The 19320-nt window shown below is 47.8% G+C and overlaps 1 protein-coding gene across 16 annotated transcripts in view; it reads left to right on the top strand.

The window, feature by feature from the left end:
- Positions 1-19320, top strand: part of TMCO4 (transmembrane and coiled-coil domains 4) — a 126161-nt gene that overhangs the window by 75754 nt on the left and 31087 nt on the right. The window contains exon 15 of one of the 16 annotated variants that reach the window (XM_037996572.2): positions 9321-12762. The exons of the other annotated variants lie outside the window; for them this stretch is intronic. Coding sequence (XP_037852500.2) covers positions 9321-9361 — 41 coding nt within the window. The 3' untranslated portion in view covers positions 9362-12762. Of the gene's footprint in view, positions 1-9320; positions 12763-19320 lie in introns of those variants that run through there. 16 annotated transcript variants of the gene reach the window in all.

The raw sequence follows: 19320 nt of genomic DNA on the forward strand, positions 1-19320 counted from the left end.
CATCTCCAGATGGTCAAGATCGTCAATGAATTCTTCACCCTTTGCCCAGGGCTGCTGTTTCACATCTAATTCCTCCCAGCTCCACTGCCTGATTTCAGGCAGCCCTGCTGTTTAACACCCAATTAATCTGCACACTGAGAAGACCCTCTCCTAATTACAGGATAGCTGTCATTATCTGAGTTAAGGGATATAAAAGGGGAATTACATTTGAATCCACTAATTGTTTTCTGGAGTCCCCTGAGAGCTAGTAACGAAATGGGAGCAAGAAATCCTAGAGTCACCCAGAGCACATAATTCTTCCACCAGCCTCCTCTCTCCACTGCCCCTAACAAAACTTGTCCTTCCTTCTCCCTCCCCAGGAAAAGCTGCCTGTAGAATTAGCTGTCTTCACAGCTTCCTCTCCCTTTTGGGGTGATTCTGCAAACACCAGGGGTGGCTCCTGTAGGGATTGCCACCCTTCCCAAGGTGCCGCTTACAGCCTGGCCTGCCCTTCCCTCAAGCTCAGGGTGGTCAGCTTCCTTTCAAATAAGTGTTGAGACTGCAAACTCCTTGAGGGCAGGGATTGTGTCTGACTCACCTCTGTGCCCCCTGTACCTGGAATAACACCAACAGAGAGTACATGCTCTATAAGTAAATGGAACTTGAATGTTATCAGCATTCACAGTGTATCAGTCAGGATAGCCTAGGTTATGCCACAGTGACAGACATCCCCAATATTGAAGAGATGTGGTACAACAAAGGTTCATTTCTCACTCATGCTATCTGGGTACCCGGGGGAACTCTGATTGTTGTAGATGCCCAGGTGGAGGGAGTTCCGTATCAACATATGGTTCCTCAGTAGGATACAGAATGTGGTGAGTTATGCCCTGGCCCTTAAGGCACCTTTACCCATAAGTAACACAAGTAACTTTTACAGACATTTTCATTGGCCAAAGCAAGGCATGGAAGCATTCCTCACATGAAGGAGGGGCCCGTAAATGTCTTCCTACCATGTGGTCAGAGACAGACAGCTAGAACCATTTGGTAAACAGCATACAGCTTATTCCTTTTTTTCTCTCCATACTAAACATTTTTACTGACATTATTTTATTTAATTCTCACAAGAGCCCGTGAAGTAGGCACTGTTTTTGTTTTGTTTTGTTTTGTTTTTTTGAGATGGAGTCTCGCTCTGTTGTGCAGGTTGGAGTGCAGTGGCGCGATCTCGGCTCACTGCAAGATCTGCCTCCCGGATTCATGCCTCAGCCTCCTGAGTAGCTGGGACTACAGGCGCCCGCCACCACGCCCAGCTAATTTTTTGTATTTTTAGTAGAGACGGGGTTTCACTGTGTTAGCCAGGATGGTCTCGATCTCCTGACCTTGTGATCTGCCCACCTCGGCCTCCCAAAGTGCTGGGATTATAGGCGTGAGCCACCACGCCCGGCCAGTAGGCACTATTTTTTGCTTGTGGTTTTTGTGTGTATGTGTATGGGAACATAGTAGGCAAATGTATTTATGGGATATGTGGGATATTTTGATATAGGCATGCAATGCTTAATAATCACCTCATGGAAAATGGGGTATCCATCACCTCAAGCTTTTATCCTTTGTGTTATGAACAGCACAATTGTACTCTTATTTTTTATTTTTATTTTTTATTTGTTTTGAGACAGAGTCTCGTCCTGTCACCCTAGCTGGAGTGCAGTGGCGTGATCTCAGCTCACTGCAACCTCCACCTCCTGGTTCAAGAGATTCTCATACCTCAGCCTCCTGAGTAGCTGGGATTATAGATGCATGCCACCACACCTGGCTAATTTTTGTATTTTTAGTAGAAACGGGGTTTCATCATGTTGGCCAGGTTGGTCTCGAACTCCTGACCTCAGGTGCTCTGCCCACCTCAACCTCGCAAAGTGCTGAGATTACAGGTGTGAGCCACCGCACCAGGCCTTTTTTAGTTATTTCTAAATGTATAATTAAATTATTGGCTGGGCACTGTGGCTTACACCTATAATCCCAGCACTTTGGGAGGCCAAGATGGGCAGATCCCTTGAGGCCAGGAGTTTGAGACCAGCCTGGGCAACATGGCAAAACCCTGTCTCTACTAAAAATAGAAAAATTAGCCAGGTGTGGTGGCACACCTGTATTCCCCGCTACTTGGGAGGCAGAGGCATGAAAATCGCTTGAACCTGGCAGGCAGAGGTTGCAGTGAGCTGAGATTGGGCCACTGTGCTCCAGCCTGGGCGACACAGCAAGACTCTGTCTCATAAAACAAAATTATTATTGACTGTAGTCACCCTGTTGTGCTATCAAATACTAGACTTATTCACTGTTTCTAACTACTTGTGGTACCTAGTAACTTTCCCCACAACTTAGTCTATATCCACTATGGGGGCCTCATGGTTCCATAAGGATACCACTAAATGGCAGCTTCTGTTTCCTGAACACACACTAGAACTTCACGGTCAATTAGCAGCCAGAAGATCTTAGTTGGATTCTGGCCTCTATGATTAATCCTCAGCTAAGGTCTCAGCCAAGGCACCATTCTCACTGACCCTATCTCCTTATCTGCAAAACAGGGACATTCCTCTCTTCCCCTACTTTCCCTCACATTACTGCTTGGAGGCTAGAAGTACATCTTGATGGAAAGGCAGAGTGGGGCAGGCTCTGAGGGTGCTTAGGTGACAGCCCCAGTGTTGGATGGTGCCCGGGAGCCCAGGAGCTTCACCAAGGGGCCTTCACGCAGGCAGAGGTAGGAATGGTGCCCAGCACATTTCCTAGCATAGCAACAGAGCCAAGGCCAGTACACAGCCCTGGATCCAGCCAGGCAGGGAGCAGGGCCCAGGCAGTTCTGGGCCAAAGCTCTGGGCTCCTTGACAGCAATTGCCCTCAGACCATGCCCAGTGCCCAGAGAGTCGGAGGAGATGACCTGGTGAAAATGCCCTGAAACTCAGAGCTGCCCGTAAATGGGAATGACATAATAATCATAGTCATAGAAATAGTAGCGTAGCAATAGCCAGCATCTATGAAGGCCTAGCTCTCCGCCCAGTTTTTGCACGGTTTCATGTACGTTCTCTTCCACCCTCACAACCACCCCAAGGGGCCAGTAGTTCTACCTCCAGTTTCAGATGAGAAGAGTGGATTTAGAGAAAGGTGGAGTAGCTCCCCCTGGAATGAGGATTTTAACATGTCTTTTTCCAACTCCAGAGCTCCTACTTAAAAAAAAAGAAATAAAAACAACTTTTATTTTAGGTCCAGGGGTACGTGTGCAGGCTTGTTATGTAGGTAAACTCATGTCGCCGGGGTTTGTTGTGCAGATTATTTCCTCACCCAGCTACTAGTACAATAGTTACTGTTTCTGATCCTTCCCCTCCTCTCATCCTCCACCTTCAAGTAAGCACCAGTGTCTCTTGTTCCCCTCTTTGTGTTTATGAGTTCTCATCATTTAGCTCCCACTTATAAATGAGAACGTGCGGTATTTGGTTTTCTGTACCTGCATTAGTTTGCTAAGGATAATGGCTTCTGGTTCCTTCCATGTTTCTTCAGAGGACATGATCTCACTCATTTTCATGACTGCATCATATTCCATGGTATATATATATCACATTTTCTTTATCCAGTCTACCATTGATGGGCATTTAGGTTGATTCCATGTCTTTGCTATTGTGAATAGTGCTGCAGTGAACTTACAGATGCATGTATCTTTATGATATAGTGATTTATCTTCCTTTGGGTATATACCCTTTAATGGGATTAATGTATTGAATAGTAGCTGTATTTTTAGCAGAGCTCCTATTTTTATCTTACTATATTTCAGCCCCTCCTGATCGGATGTTTTCAATCAAAGCGATATACCATATGAGACCTTCTAAAGAGAGAATTATTCAAAATCAAATTCACTCCACTAGCTCATACTTGTGTTAAGCACCTACTGTGTGCTAAGCACTAGACTAGGCTTTAGGGAGTTGACAGCTAATAGATACAGCACCAACCTCACAGAACTTATGTTGAAGAAACCACCCTCCGAAAGACATGAGTTGGGGTCTCGCAGAGTGGAGTGGGGATCAGCAGTGGTGTGTATCAGTCAGCCCACGGAACACCTGGCACATAATAGGTGCTTGGTAAAGGGAACTCTTACTGCTCTTTCATACCAGGTTCAAGGGCAGCCCTCTGGGTGGCGCTGACATCCCTTTGTCTGCACATCCTGTCCTAACATAAAGACCATCTCTACCACTCCAAACCCGAGAGCACTTGGCTTAGGAAACAGAAGGAGTTGCGGAAGCCGGCCCAGCAGGACATCGAGGCAGATGCTCCGCAAGCCTCCCAGCCTCCTCTGCTCCTCCCACGCCTCCAGGCAGGCAGTTTGGGTTTGCAGAAACCCATCCGGGGCTGAACCCAGCTCTGCCATGCGTCATCCTACAGATCTGTAAGGCGCCTGAGGAGATTTTCCCAACTGTTATTCAGATTCTCAGAGCAGTCCACACGTTCAGATGTGCCCCGGAGGACGGGGATGGGCTGATTTCCCATGGGAATCCCTGGCCTTCTGGATGAGTATTTTATTTTTTATTTATTTTTATTTTTTATTATACTTTAAGTTCTAGGATACATGTACCCTGGATGAGTATTTTAAATGCATCATGTAGCTAAGGAATCTTCTCTTCAGACAGAAACAGGCCCAAATTCAACTGGCATTTACTGAGATCCCTGCTACCTGCTTGTAAGATCAGTTGATTCCTTATTTTCATCCTCCTCCTCCTCTGGCCAGCTCACAATTACTGGTTTCTGCAAACCCAAACCGCCTGCCTGGAGGAGTGGGAGGAGCAGAGGAGGCTGGGAGCCTTGCTGAGCACTTACTATGTGCTAGGCACAGTTAAACACTTCACATGCCTTATTTAATCCTTGCAATAATCCTCTGTGGTTTTAATTATCCCCATTTTACAGATGAGGAAACTCAGGCTTTCGGAGGTGAAAAAACTAGTGCATGGTTACAGGACTGGCATGATGAAGCTGGAATGTGGCACTACCGTGGCTAACCTGTGTTCTTTTTTTTTTTTTTTTTTTTTTTAGACCGAATCTCGCTCTGTCCCCAAAGCTGGAGTGCAGTGGTGTGACCTCAGCTCACTGCAACCTCCACTCCCAGGTTTAAGCTAATCTCCTGCCTCAGCCTCCCGAGTAACTGGGACCACAGGCGTGCACCACCACACCAAGCTAATTTTTACATTTTTAGTAGACAGGCAGTTTCACCATGTTGGCCAGGCTGGTCTGGAACTCCTGACAAGTGATCCACCAGCTTTGGCTTCCCAGAGTGCTGGGATTACAGGCATGAGCTACCATGCCTGGCCCTGTGTTCTCTCTTTTTTTTTTTTTTTTTTTTTTTTTTTTTGAGATGGAGTCTCACTCTGTAGCCCAGGCTGGAGTGCAATGCAACAATCTCGGCTCACTGCAACCTCTTCCTCCTGGGTTCAAGCAATTCTCCTGCCCCAGCCTCCCAAGTAGCTGGGATTACAGGTGCCTGCCACCATGCTTGGCTAATTTTTGTGTGTTTTTAGTAGAGACGGGGTTTCACCATGTTGGTCAGGCTGGTCTCGAATTCCTGATCTCAAGTGATCCGTCCATCTCGGCCTCCCAAAGTGCCCCATGTTCCTATTCATGACTCAATCTCCAATCCTTACAGCCACCTAAGGTCAGGATCATGATCTCCATTTCACAGCTAAGGAAGCAGAGGCTCAGTGTGAGGCAAAGCGATTTGCCTAGGTAGGTCCATCAGGATTGTTTTGGTTGGAAGTCAGAGATTACCACCAACTGAGCTTCTTTGAACCACACCCAGAGCTCCCCTGGGTGCAGGAAGGAAACCCGAGGCTCAGGGCAATTCTTGTTTCCTCGAGCCTAGGTGTCCCGCCTGTACACCTGTTTCCACTGTCTAGAATTCTCCCCAGTCACCCACCCATCCATACATGAAGCTGCTCAGACAGTCCTTCAGGCTGCGGCTAAAAAATCCCCTGCTCTGTGCTCCACGTGATGGGAAGACTCAGGCTTGGAAACATGTATTGATAGAAAAGTTGCTTCTTGCAAAAAGGTGTAAACTGGTCAGATTTCAGAAGACCTGGCTTGTCAAATTAAACACACACAGAGACGCCAGGGACTTAAAAGGAAACATACACACACTCATGATCACCAAGGTTACTGAGATTTTATTGGTTTGTTCTTGGTGGAAAAACAGCCATTTTCTCATGAAATCATTAAAGCCAGCCTCACAGGTCTGCAGTATCTTCAGACACCAGCATTCCACACACTAGGGACAAAGCTGTTCTCATTAAGAAATCAGCAGCTTTTGGGAAAGACTAGAAAAGGTGACTGTGTTATTTTTGCATTATCTCAGAGAGCGAAGTGTGGATTTGGTTTTGGTTTGGGCGTTCATCAGAGCGGGATGGGACATACACACCACTGCTGATGGCAACCGTCTTGTTAACTCTGATCCTTAGAGCGTCCTTGTGAGGTATTATTCAGCCCATTTTACAGGATCATAAATATAAGGAGACTGAGACTCAGAGAGCCGAAGGGATTTGCCCAGAGTCAGAGCTGGAAGGTGGCTGAGCCAGGCATCACACGCAGGGCCATCACCTACACTGGGTCACGGCACTGTGTCCAGCTGCCTCCCTGCTCCCTCTCGGTGCTTTGCCCATCTTTGTTTCCAAGGTCACCACGTTGGGTTACAATGCATCTCCCCGCAGGTCTCTCTCCCCTGCTAGAATGTGGCTGATGCTTACAGGGAAAACACACACTCACGATCACCAGGCACCGTCTGTTTTGTTCCCTCTGTCACCAGCTCCTGGCTCAGGCCTTGGCATGTAGCGGTGCCCAGTACATGTTAGGAGCTCATGAAGGACATGACGGCAGCCGTGAAGTTTGCTGTGAGCGCTCTTGCAGGGGACCGTGCTCGAGGACTTTGGGTGTGGCAAGGCTCGAACTGCCTAGGCAAAGTGGACTCCTCAGCCCCCAAGGCCTGGGCCCACTGGTTGAGCTATTGCCCAAACTTCCCAGTGACCGAGCTGCGCTCAGCCCACTGCGTTCCAGACTGTCCATCAGGCTTGATCAGCTGGCACACACACAGCCTGGGCAACGACTCTGCCCACTCAAAACCAAGACAAAACATGCACCTGCCAAATGATTGTGCCTTTGGGCAGGAAACCAGCATAGTCAGAATTCCTAGCAATGAACAGCCCCCCTCCAGCAACAGTCCAAGTCCCAGCCTAGGGCATGAATTTGCTTTCGGAGTGACTGACCCCATCCCCAAGGATATTTCTGACCCCAGCGCATGCCAAGGGCAGGGAGGTGGTGCCTGCTGCCAGGAATGGCCAGCATCTGAGCACTCACTATGGGACCCTGGGCCCTGATCACAAGGGGGCATTCATCTTTATTTTTGCTTTTAAAAGCCTTTGAAACATCAAGTAGTTGGAAAGCAAATTCAATTCCAACTGACTCGTAGTAGCTGGCTAAGCCAAGAAATGGCCATAGGAAATCAATTACTGCTTCAGGTTATTTATACATTTATTCTTCTCTGCATCCAAAAGGCTTTGAAGGGAATGAATTCAACATATTACATATTGCCTATGCCTTTTGGGCCTGTCCATGCAGTTGGCGAGACACCCTGAGCTGGGCCAGCCTGCCTGCAGGTGTCCTCATTCAGCACCATAGAGCCTGCAGGACCTGCTTCGCTCTGCAAACTTGGGTCCATTAGTCAATCCTGGCTCCCCCATCCCTTTGCCATCTGTAAGTGGGCTCAATTTGATCACTTTTCCTAGTGTCTTCAGGATGCAAGGATCATTGCAACCAGCTGAGAATGACATGAAAGAAGGAGCACTGACGCCTGTAATCCCAGCACTTTGGGAGGCCAAGGCAGGTGGATCATGAGGTCAGGAGATTGAGACCATCCTGGCCAACATGGTGAAACCCCATCTCTACTAAAAACACAAAAATTAGCTAGGCGTTGTGGTGTGCGCCTGTAGTCCCAGCTACTCAGGAGGCTGAGGCAGGAGAATTGCTTGAACCTGGGAGGCAGAGGTTACAGTGGGCAGAGATCGTGCCACTGCACTCCAGCCTGGGTGACAGAGCAGGACTCCATCTCAAAAAAGAAAAAAGAAAAACAAAAGAAGGAGCACTGGACTTAGAGTCTAGAAACATCAGTTCAAACCCAGACTCCACTAGTTACTGTCTGGATGCCCTTGGGCAAGTCACTTCACCTCTCTGGGCTTCAGACTAATTAGTAAAATTGGGAGATTGGTCCCTCTGGGGGTTATTCTAGGATTTAATAACTACCATTTATTGAACACCTACTGTATGCCAAGTGATAGGCTAAGGGCTTTGCCTGTTTTCTCTCATCTAATATACAAACAACTCTAAGATATAGTTATTGATTTTCCCATTTTGCCTATAAGGAGATTGACGGCAGGGACTGTGTCCATTTCGTTCTCCCCCCATCATCGCACCCAGCATGGGACTTGGCACAGCAAAGAGCTGCAGCAATTTACAAATAGTGGACCTGGGTTCAGCTCCAGCCTGTCCGACCACAAAGCTGGCCTTTTTACATGGTGGATGTAACAGCACAATGTTGGGCACATAGTAGACTCCCAATAAGTAAGTGTTCCCTTCTTATTCTCCATTCGTTTATCCAAATGGATTTTTCCAAGGTTGTACTACTCACTGCCTCTGAGCTCACTAATACAGCAGTAACGTGTTTAGGCCAACTGGCAACTCTCAGGGGAGGAGTGAGTCACAGAAGTGGGATTCATTTAATCTCTGCTTTAATCTAAACTAAAGGCCGACCAGCCCCCAGGCTCTTTCCAAGACTCTTAGCCTGCCCACTCCCTTTCAAAGGCATTTGCTTCCCCCTGAGGATGCAGGCACCCTTGACCTTAGCAGTTGTCACCGGCTAAAATGCATTTGATCTCACCTTGAATGTGGGTTGTCTCGTTATTTAAAGATGGCAGGAATTTGAGGGCTTGCTCCAGCCTTGCCTCTGGGGTCCGACCTCTCCACTTCGCTGTTAACCCACAGGACATTGTCACCAGGTGACCCGCTTCACCTTCCTCTCACAGATTGGCCACCAGCCCCCATTATCTGCTAGATAAATCTACCTAGCTTCCAGGGCCCCAGCTCAGAGCTGGAAGAGCCTCTAGAAATCACCTTGTTCAACACCTTCAATTTACAGGTGAGGAAAGGAGAGCAAGGGTGTCTGCGCTCTGAAACGCAGTGGTGATTGGTGTTGGTGTTGAAGTTGGATGCTGTGACTGGAGGAATCCAGGAATGCCCAAATACTAGCCTTGGAAATTACTTCCTTCTTCCCACAGGGTCCCTGAGAGAGATGAGCACACAGACTCTAGCTGCATGATGACCGGGGCACCCACCACTTCAACACCACCTAGGCTGGGACCAGTAACCCCCAGGGAAGAAGCTGTGCTGATCACACAGCAGGCTCAGCCACCCACAAGCTCCAGCCCTGGATCTGGGGGCCCATGGGGTCCTGGCCAGTGGCATCAAAGGAGAAAGGAGACAGGAAGACAAAGAAGAGACTGTCCCCCGTATGAGATGAATACAGGTTGGGCATCCCAAATCCAAAAATTCAAAATCCAAAATGCTCCAGATTCTAAAACTTTTTGAGCAGCAACATGACACTCCAAGGAAATGCTCAATGGAGCCTTTCAGATTTTCAGATTTGGGATGCTGAACCAATAAGAATAATGCAAATATTCAAACATCTGAAATCCAAAATAGTTCTAGTCCTATGCCTTTCAGATAAGGGCCAGAGAGAGAGAGAAGGTGGCCCTAACCTCCTCCAGTGACTTGCCTAGCTCAGAGGAGGGAGGAGAGCCTGCAGTCCGGCTTCCTGATGTACAGCAGCCTGCCAACTAGTACATGTGGCCCATCAGTGTCCTCACGCTTGACTAATGAGGCCAGCACCCCCTCTTCCCATAGGAGCAATAGGAGGAGGCCTGGGAAGAAGGTGGGCAGAGAGAAGCACAGGCACAGAAGGAGGAGAGGCTGAGGATCCCACTGTTCCTGCCACTGACACTGGATGCACCCCCAGCCCCCTTGCCCCACGGTCAGAGCTTGTGCCAGACCTCCCACCACCTCCAGACCAGCAGCGCTCCCTTGGAACCAGGGAAGCCCTTGTACAAAAGTGTCCCAGGGGTTCTTTCTTCCAGGACTGCATCTCCCTAGCCTGCCTTTCCTACCACCTGCTGTAACCATTTGTAGACACACTTTCTACTCCTAAAGTATATGCAGAGTAAAGAGTTGGTTGCTCATAATTACCCAGAAGGCCACAGTTCTCCATGCCATGGGGTTAAGATCACGGGAACGGTATGACCCTGTACAAGTTCCCCACATTCTTCATGGCTTCCTTATTATTAACGTAGATCAAATGATACCCACCTCATAAGGAAAATAAAATAGTGCATCTAAGCTCTTAGCAGGGAACCTGGCACATAGTACATGCTGAGTGATTGGCTAAGACTGTGGTACAATAGGTGACTTGCAGTCTTGAGAGCAGTGACTCCTGTAAAGGACACTTGATACTCAGTTGAAGGATAATGATCCAGAAGGCACTGCTAGAACATCTTATCGGGGCTGCTATGCTGGGCCTCATTTCATTCTTTCGTCCCATGAACATGAGACTGTGGACTCCTAGAGTCAGGGTTCCAACAGATGTTTGAAATCATCTGGTTCAAACAAACTTCCACACTGTACAGGATCCCCTTGACTTCCATCTGTCTACTAGCCTCTGCTTAGTTGCTTCCAGTAACAGGAAACTGACTACTCGGCCAAGGGTAGTCAGTCAGGAATTGAGAGGACTGATCAATTTAATCATGGAGTCAGTTGCTTGTAAATTGTGAAACATCAAGCCCTGCCCAGAGAATCTGTTAAGGCTATTGGTGTTTGAATGTGCAATGAGATGAGCCATGTCCAGGGAGGCCGCTGGCCCCTCAGATAGAGTCCCAAGGTTAGTAGTACCTGGAGGGTCAACATGTTTCCAGGTTTGGCCCTGGACTTTTCCAAAACGTGTGTGTGTGTGTGTGTGTGCATGTGTTTTATTTTGTTTTGTTTTGTTTGAGACAAGGTCTCCCTCTGTCACCCAGGCTGGAGTGCAGTGGCACGATTTCAGCTCACTGCAACCTCTTTCCCCTGGGCCCAAGCCATCCTCCCACCTCAACCTCGCAAGTAGCTGGGACTGCAGGCATGTGCCACCATGCCTGGCTCATTTTTGCCTTTTTTGTAGAGACAGGGTTTCGCCATGTGACCTAGATTGGTCTCGAACTCCTAAGCTCAAGCGATCCATCCGCCTTGGCCTCCCAAAGTGCTAGGATTCCAGGCATGAGCCCCCACGCCTGGCCACTGAATATAATTTAATCTATTTTGCACCCAGAGCTGAGCAGTCCCATTAGGAAAACTCATAGGAGACAGTGTTGCAAACTGAATGCTGCTTTCTCCAGGTCCAGCAGTAACTGTCACTCTTATGCGGTGGAGCACATGCCCACACTGTCTGCCCAAGCTCCAGGGAAACAAATTCTCCGCTGAACTTTCTGTGGCGAGCACAGGTGTACCGAGAGAATAGTCCGCAGGAGTGTATCTTTTCCTGGCCCCCACAGTGAGCCCTGATGACTGTCTGAGTCCCAGAAGGAGATCCCCTCTCTGGGGGCCATTCTTAGTTTCCGTCCCGCCCAGGACTCCCCCTCACTCAGAATTTTGCATAGCCAGGTCCCATGCGTGAGTCTCAGTCTATAACAACAACAGACGAGTCCAGACCCTCTGCAGCAAAGGAACATTCCTCTGAGGTTGGAGAGAATTCCAACTGGAGAAGAAAACACCCCAAAGTCTCATTAACTTACATGTTAATTAATCATCTCAGTTCCCAGCACTCTGTAATGGAAACCGTTTTTTTTTTTTTTTTACTCGTATCTAAGATTCCCTGATCATCAAGCCTGCACTGTCAGTGTTGTCAACACTTGTCTTTTAGAAAATTGCCAAGCCTGTTTTGCAGAGCAGAAGATAAAAATGTTTCTGCCTGTGGGTCAGTGCATACCCAGTACCTGTGATTTAATGACAGACTCTGAGTTTTGGGGACCCTGTCTTTGCCACCCCAGCACAGGGTGTTCATGTGTGAACTCTGACCTTTCGGGTCTCTACTAGGCCTTCATTGTTCTTTATTTTTTCTATCTTTTGTTAACTCGTTTTCTTAGACATTTATTTATTTATTTATTTATTTATTTATTTATTTATTTATTTATACAAAGCCCCATCATTCTTCCCCAAAAGATTTTCAGGCATTTCGGGAAATACAGCCACTAAAGCAACAACTTATGGGTAAATATAAAACATCAGCACCCAGAAAAAAACAAATAGGAACAGGAGCTCTAAGCCCATTGGGAAGGTCCAGTACAAGGGAGGCAGGCCTGGAGCAGAAGGCACTCGGACTCTGCAGCCAGGCCTGGATCTGAATTCCAGCTCCGCCACTTACCAGCTGAGCAAACAGACCCCATGTACTTAGTCTCTACGCCTCAGTCCTCTCATCTGAGAAGTGGGTCTAGTAATACTTTCTTCATAGGACAATTGAAAGGATTAAGTGGAACCAGGTGTGGTGGTAGCTCACGCACGTAATCCCGGCACTTTGGAAGGCCGAGGCGGGTGGACTGCTTGAGGTCAGAAGTTCGAGACCACCATGGCCAGCATAGCAAGACCCCTATCTCTATTAAATAAATAAATAAAATGTAAAAATTTAATCAGGGCCAGACTTGGTAGTCCATGCCTATAGTCCCAGTGTCTTGGGAGGCCAAGGCAGGAGGATTGATCGCTCAAGCCTAGGAGTTTGAGACCAGCCTGGACAACAAAACAAGACTCCATCTCTACCAAAAAAATATATATATATATATTTTTGAGGATTCTCGCTCTGTTATCCAGGCTGGAGTGCAGTGGCATGATCTTGGCTCACTGCATCTCCGCCTCCTGGGTTCAAACGATTCTACTGCCTCAGCCTCCCAAGTAGCTGGGACTACAGGTGCCTGCCACCAAGCCCAGCTAATTTTTGTCGTTTTAGTAGGGATGGGGTTTCGCCATGTTGGCCAGGTTGGTCTTGAACTCCTGACTTAAGTGATCCATCCACCTCAGCCTCCCAAAGTGCGGGGATTACAGGTCTGAGCCACTGCACCCAGCCAAAAAAAAATTTTTTTAATTAGTCAGACATGGCGGTACACATCTGTAGCCCCAGCTGTGTGGGAGACTGAGTCCGGAGGATCAGCTGAGCCCAGGAGCTCAAGGTTGCAGCAAGCTATGATCGCACCACCGTACTGTAGCCTGGTGACAGAGGCAGACCCTGTCTCTAAATCAATAAAGCACTTAGCAGAATGGCTCACAAGTAACAGGCATTCAGTAGCCACTGTTTTATTACTATTATGGTTATTATGTTTATCTGTTATTACCCAGTGATGTAACTGAGCTGTTAGCTTCCCAGCAATCAAAGCGAAAACGGAAAAAGTTGACTGCATATTTCTCCTGTCTGTGAGGGGATATAGTGACGCCAGCTGCACCTGTAGTGAGACCTTCCATCTCAACCTGACTTCTGTCTGAGAGTCGCACCCTCTCCTTTTGAGAACTGAACTCAGGTTCAGACGTAATTAGCCAGCAGAGCCTTGGATGTCTCTGCCTTTGGCTAGCTGGAAAGGTCAGTGCTAGAGCTTACAAACCTGGACCAGGAGAAGAATGTCGTGGCTGGGAATAATCTTTATAAGGTGCCTGCCTGATTGAATAGAGACGTGTCAGGAAGGCTGCAGCAGTGACTTCTTCAGAACCCAGATGGGAGCTAATGATCTCTTCCACTTTGATGAGCACCGGGGTACTTGGAAGTCAGAACTAGGTGGCGAGTCTCGAGTTGGATTTTCGTTTGAGTGGTTTTACGTTGCGTGTATTTAGCAGTTGCTTCGTGGGATTGTTGTTGTACCTGGATCTCAGGTTCAGGGAGCAATGGGAAGCATGATTTTTAGTTGGTGCTGCCGCATTCCTCGGCAGAAATTTGATGGAGAACACCTGCTCCTCTCCAAAATAAGAAACACACCAGGGAGCTGGTGTGTATTGAGCACCTACTGTGTGCCAGACTGGAACAGAGTCCATCTCATTCTTCTTCCCAGTCACATTGGAAGGTGTGGGCATTATTACACTGGCAAACAGGCGTTGCATTCTCTCTCTCTTTTTGTTTTAAGAGACGGTCTCATTCTGTCACCCAGACTGGAGTACAGTGGCACCATTGTAGCTCATTGCAGTCTCGGACTCCTGGGCTCAAATGCCTCCCACTGCACCCTTCCAAATAGCTGAGAATATAGGCATATGCCACCACACCTGGCTAACTTTTTAATTTTTTGTTGAGACAGGGCCTCACTATGTTGCCCTGGCTAGTCTCAAACTCCTGGCCTCAAGCGATCCTCCCACCTTGACCTCCCAAAGTGCTGGGATAAGACACTGCGCATGGCTTCATTTTCATTTATTTATTTATTTATTTATTTATTTATTTATTTATTTAGAGACGGAGTCTCTCTCTGTTGCCCAGGCTGGAGTGCAGTGGCATGATCTTGGCTCACTGCAACTTCTGCCTCTGGAGTGCAAGCGATTCTCCTGCCTCAGCCTCCCGAGTAGCTGGAATTACAGGTGCCCACCCCCATGCCCAGCTAATTTTTTTGTATTTTTAGTAAAGATGGGGTTTCACCATGTTGGTCAGGCTGGTCTTGAACTCCTGACGTCAGGTGATCCACCCACCTTGGCCTCTCAAAGTGCTACAATTATAGGCGTGAGTCACCACACCCGGCCTATTTTCCATTTTTGAAAATGGGAAACCTGAAGCCCAGGGAAGTTAGGTAACTTCTCCAAGGGCACCCAGCCAGTAATGAGCAAACCTGGGATTCTAATTCATGTATGTCTAAACCATTTCCTGTTAACCCTTCTTTTATGCTGCCTTTTCTGACAAGCTTGCTGCCCTCAAAGAGCCTACAACCTAGTTAAGAAAATAAGATACCAGATTTAAAGCAGGTGAGTAACAGAACCAAATGCTGCATCTCAAGGGCCTAGACTTTAAGGGCTGCAGCAGTTCAAAGGAGGAGCCTTTCCTTCCAGAAGGTAGGGAAGGCGCCAGGGAGGAGAGGGCAGGCTTTGAAGGACAGGTGAGCCTCGAGAGGCTTCGAGGCAGGCGGGAGGCTAGAGGGCCTAGGACTGGCCATATCCAAAGTCCGGAGGCAGGAAGGTGCATGCGCTGGGAAGGGCAAGTGAAAGCAGTCAAGGTTTCTGCCAGGAAGTTGTGAGAAACGAGGCTGGAGAGATGAACAGGGTCCAAAATGCAGGGCTTGGCCCGTCCAGCAGAAAGCAGAGACCTAGACTCAGGCTCTGACTTGAACCTTTAGTAGTAGCATTTTCACTTGATGTAGTTAATTTATCTGTCAGCCAGCAAACGTCTCCTGGGACCTACACCATGACATCCCGGGACCTGCGCAGGGCGCAGAGGGAACAGTGATCAGGCAGACCCCATTCCCACCAGGTATGATCTCAGAGGGGAAGGGATCTCCCCCTGAACACCCCATCCTTCAGCCAGTCCCCCTGAGGCTGGGGAAGCCACACACCTTCTAGTCCTGGATTCCTCTTTTTGAAATTTTATTTATTTATTTATTTATTTGTTTGTTTATTTATTTGAGATGGAGTTGCACTCTTGTTGCCTAGACTGGAGTGCAATGGCGCAGTCTCGGCTCACTGCAACCTCTGCCTCCCAAATTCAAGCAATTCTCCTGCCTCAGCCTCCCAAGTAGCTGGGATTACAGGCGCCCACCACCATGCCCAGCTGATTTTTGTATTTTTAGTAGAGATGGGCTTTCACCATGTTGGCCAGGCTGGTCTTGAACTCCTGGCCTCAGGTGATCCACCCACCTCGGCCTCCCAACATGCTGGGATTATAGGCTTGAGCCACTGGGCCCGGCCCTTGATTCCTCTTTTCTCGCCCGCCCGGCTTCCTCGAGGCTGGCAGCTCCAGCGTGGATGCCCAGGGATAGGGCCTGCATGGATACCTGTTGAACTGCACCAAGAGAAGGATGAAGTACCATTTTCAAGTCGGGCCCTTTGCAAGTGGTATCTCATCCATCCTCACAACCAGCCTGGAGGGAGGCACACCAGAACGGTCCCTGTTTTTCAAGAGAGCAGGCGCAGGGAACCCAGGAGATTTATTCATGGTCACAAGCTTGTAATTAATGAATGGAGCCAAGGGAGGGCCCCTTACCTGTCTGACACCCACACCAGGTTTCTTTCTACTGACCCTTTGTCTGTCCCTTTAATTAAAAAACAAAACAAAAAAATTGGCCAGGCACAGTGGCTCACACCTGTAATTCCAGTACTTTGGGAGGCCGAGGAAGGCGGATCATGAGGTCAGGAGTTCAAGGCCAGCCTGGCCGACATAGTGAAACCCTGTCTCTACTAAAAATGCAAAAAAAAAAAAAAAAAAGAAAGAAAAAAAAAGGAAAAAAAATAGCTGGGCATGGTGGCAAGCACCTGTAATCCCAGCTACTCAGGAGGCTGAGGCAGGAGAATTGCTTGAACCTGGGAGGCAGAGGTTGCAGTGAGCGGAGATTGTGCCACTGCACTCCAGCCTGGGCAACAGTATGAGACTCCATCTCAATAATAATAATAATAATAATAATAATAATAATAATAATAATAATAAAATAGAGAAGAAGTCTCACTGTGTTGCCCAGGCTGGTCTCCGACTCCTGGGTTCAAGCAGTCCTCTCACCTCGGCCTCCCATAATGCTGTGATTCCAGGCATGAGCCAGTGCACCAGGCCCGTCCCTTTAATTTAAACCCTCAACTAATTTAATAGTTGAGGGTTTACCCAAATGGCCCTGTCCTCTAGGCAGGGCTAAGCCCAGAGTCCCACGCTCAAGAATCCATCTCAGGGACTCCAGGGAGGGGCGGGCGCTCTAGGATGTGATCAGCCCCCACTCCCAGGGCACTCCCTCCCTCTCTAATGGGAATGGCATTGTAGGAAGCTCCTGGGGTTGGACCCTGCCTGGGAGATGCCCCGGGCCTTACGTGGTCACCACAGCACCACCTGGTGGCAGCTCTCTGGTGTGCAAGCCTCACAGAGGAAAAGGCCACTTCACGGCCACTTCTGCAGCCATCTGTCCTCCAATCCCAGCCCAGGGGGCGTGTCCAGAGGGTACTTGCTGGGGAGAGTTACCGACTGCCTTTCCTTGAGGGCTTGTGCAGAACTCAGCAGCTTCTTCTATATCCTGAGAAATTTTTATGTCGTCAGTTATATCCTTCTTGTTTTCATTTGACTTGATAAGCATTTATTAGGCACCAAGTATACAAAGAGGGGAAGGAACTAATATTTATCAGATACTCGCTGTGACAGGTGATTCTAGACATCATCTCACGGAACCTTCCCAATGAAAACCAGTCTCTAAAAAAATTGTTTTTAATTAGCTGTGCCTGGTCATCTGTGCCTGTAATCCCAGCAACTTGGGAGGCTGAGGTGGGAGGATCACTTGAGCCCAGGAGTTCAAGGCTGTGGTGAGCTATGATTGCGCCACTGTACTCCAGCCTGGGTTATACAGTGAGACCCTGTCTCTAACATGAATAAAGAAATAAATAATTTGTTTTAAGACAGAGTCTCATTCTGTCACCCAGGACAGAGTACAGTGACATGAACAGCACCCTCTGTAGCCTCGACACCCTCTGGGCTGAAGTGATCCCACCTCAGCACCCTCAAGTAGCTGGGACTATAGGTGTGCCTGGCTAATTTTCAAATTCTTTTTGTAGAGGTGGGGCCTTCCTACATTGCCCAGGCTGGTCTCATGCTCCTGGCTCAAGTGATCCTGCCACCTTGGCCTCCAAAAGTGCTGGGGTTACATGCATGAGCCACTGTACCTGGCCATACTTTTTATTTTATTTTATTTTATTTATTTATTTATTTATTTATTTTTGAGATGAAGTTTTACTCTTGTTACCCAGGCTGGAGTGCAGTGGCGCAACCTGGGCTCACTGCAACCTCTACCTCCTGGGTTCAAGCAATTCTCCTCCCTGAGTTTCCCGAGTAACTGGGATTACAGGTGCCCACCACAATACCTGGCTAATTTGTGTATTTTTAGTAGAGACGGAGTTTCACCATGTTAGCCAGGCTGGTCCCAAACTCCTGGCCTCAGGTGATCCGCTTGCCTCAGCCGCCCAAAGTGGTGGAATTACAGGCGTGAGCCACAGCGCCTGGCCTAAATGATTTTTTAAAGGAGGAAACTGCTCTGGAGAAAGTAGGTTCTCAATCTAGGCCACACAGATTCCCATATATGAGCAGCTGTTTTCAATCCAGTCTTATAAAACCACCATGAAGACAGGTTACAAAAACAACAAAATCAGAATTAGACCCTTAGTGCCCAGCAGAATGGTCTGAAGAAGCCCTCCCCACCCCCTAAATATGTTACAGTTTTTAAAGACATAAATTTAAACTTTGAAAATAAGTGGAAGGAACAAGACGTTGAAAAAAAAGAATAGGGAGATCTGAGAATAAATCAAATGTAACTTCTAGAAATTAAAAAAAGTCATTGCAATGAATACTGGATAAATTAAAGTGGTTTAGACAAAACTAAAGAGAAAAATAATGAACTGGCTGCGTGTGGTGGTTCACACCTGTAATCCCAGCACTTTGGGAGGCCAAGGCAGGTGGATCAGTTGAGGCCAGGAGTTTGAGACCACCCTGGCCAACATGGTGGAAACCTGTTTATACTAAAAATACAAAAATTAGTTGGATGTGGTGGTATGTGCCTGTAATCCCAGCTACTTGGGAGGCTGAGGTACAAGAGTCACTTGAACCTGGGAGGTAGAGGTTGCAGTGAGCTGAGATCACACCACTGCACTCCAGTCTGGGTGACAGAGAGAGACTCTGTCTCAATAATAATAATAATGAACTGGAAGATTGACCTGAAGAAATTAACCACAATGCATCATGGAGAGATAAAGAGATGGAAAATAGGAAAGAAATTAAGGCTTGACATTTGCTTATAGAAATGCCCAAGAAAAAGAGACTAGGGGAGAGAGATAATTTATTGGCTGAGAATTTTCCAGAATTAATCTCTGAGCTTCAAGGAGCATGTTTTTTTTGGTTTTTTTTTTGTTGTTGTTGTTATTGATATTTTTTTAGAGACAGAGTCTCACTCTGTCATCCAGGCTGGGAGTGCAGTGGCACAACCATAGCTCACTACAGCCTTGAACTCCTGGGCTCCAGCCAGCCTCCTGCCTCAACCTCCTGAGTAGCTGGGACCACAGGTGCACACC

The sequence above is a fragment of the Chlorocebus sabaeus genome, chromosome 20, assembly GCF_047675955.1.
Source record: "Chlorocebus sabaeus isolate Y175 chromosome 20, mChlSab1.0.hap1, whole genome shotgun sequence".
NCBI lineage: Eukaryota > Metazoa > Chordata > Mammalia > Primates > Cercopithecidae > Chlorocebus > Chlorocebus sabaeus.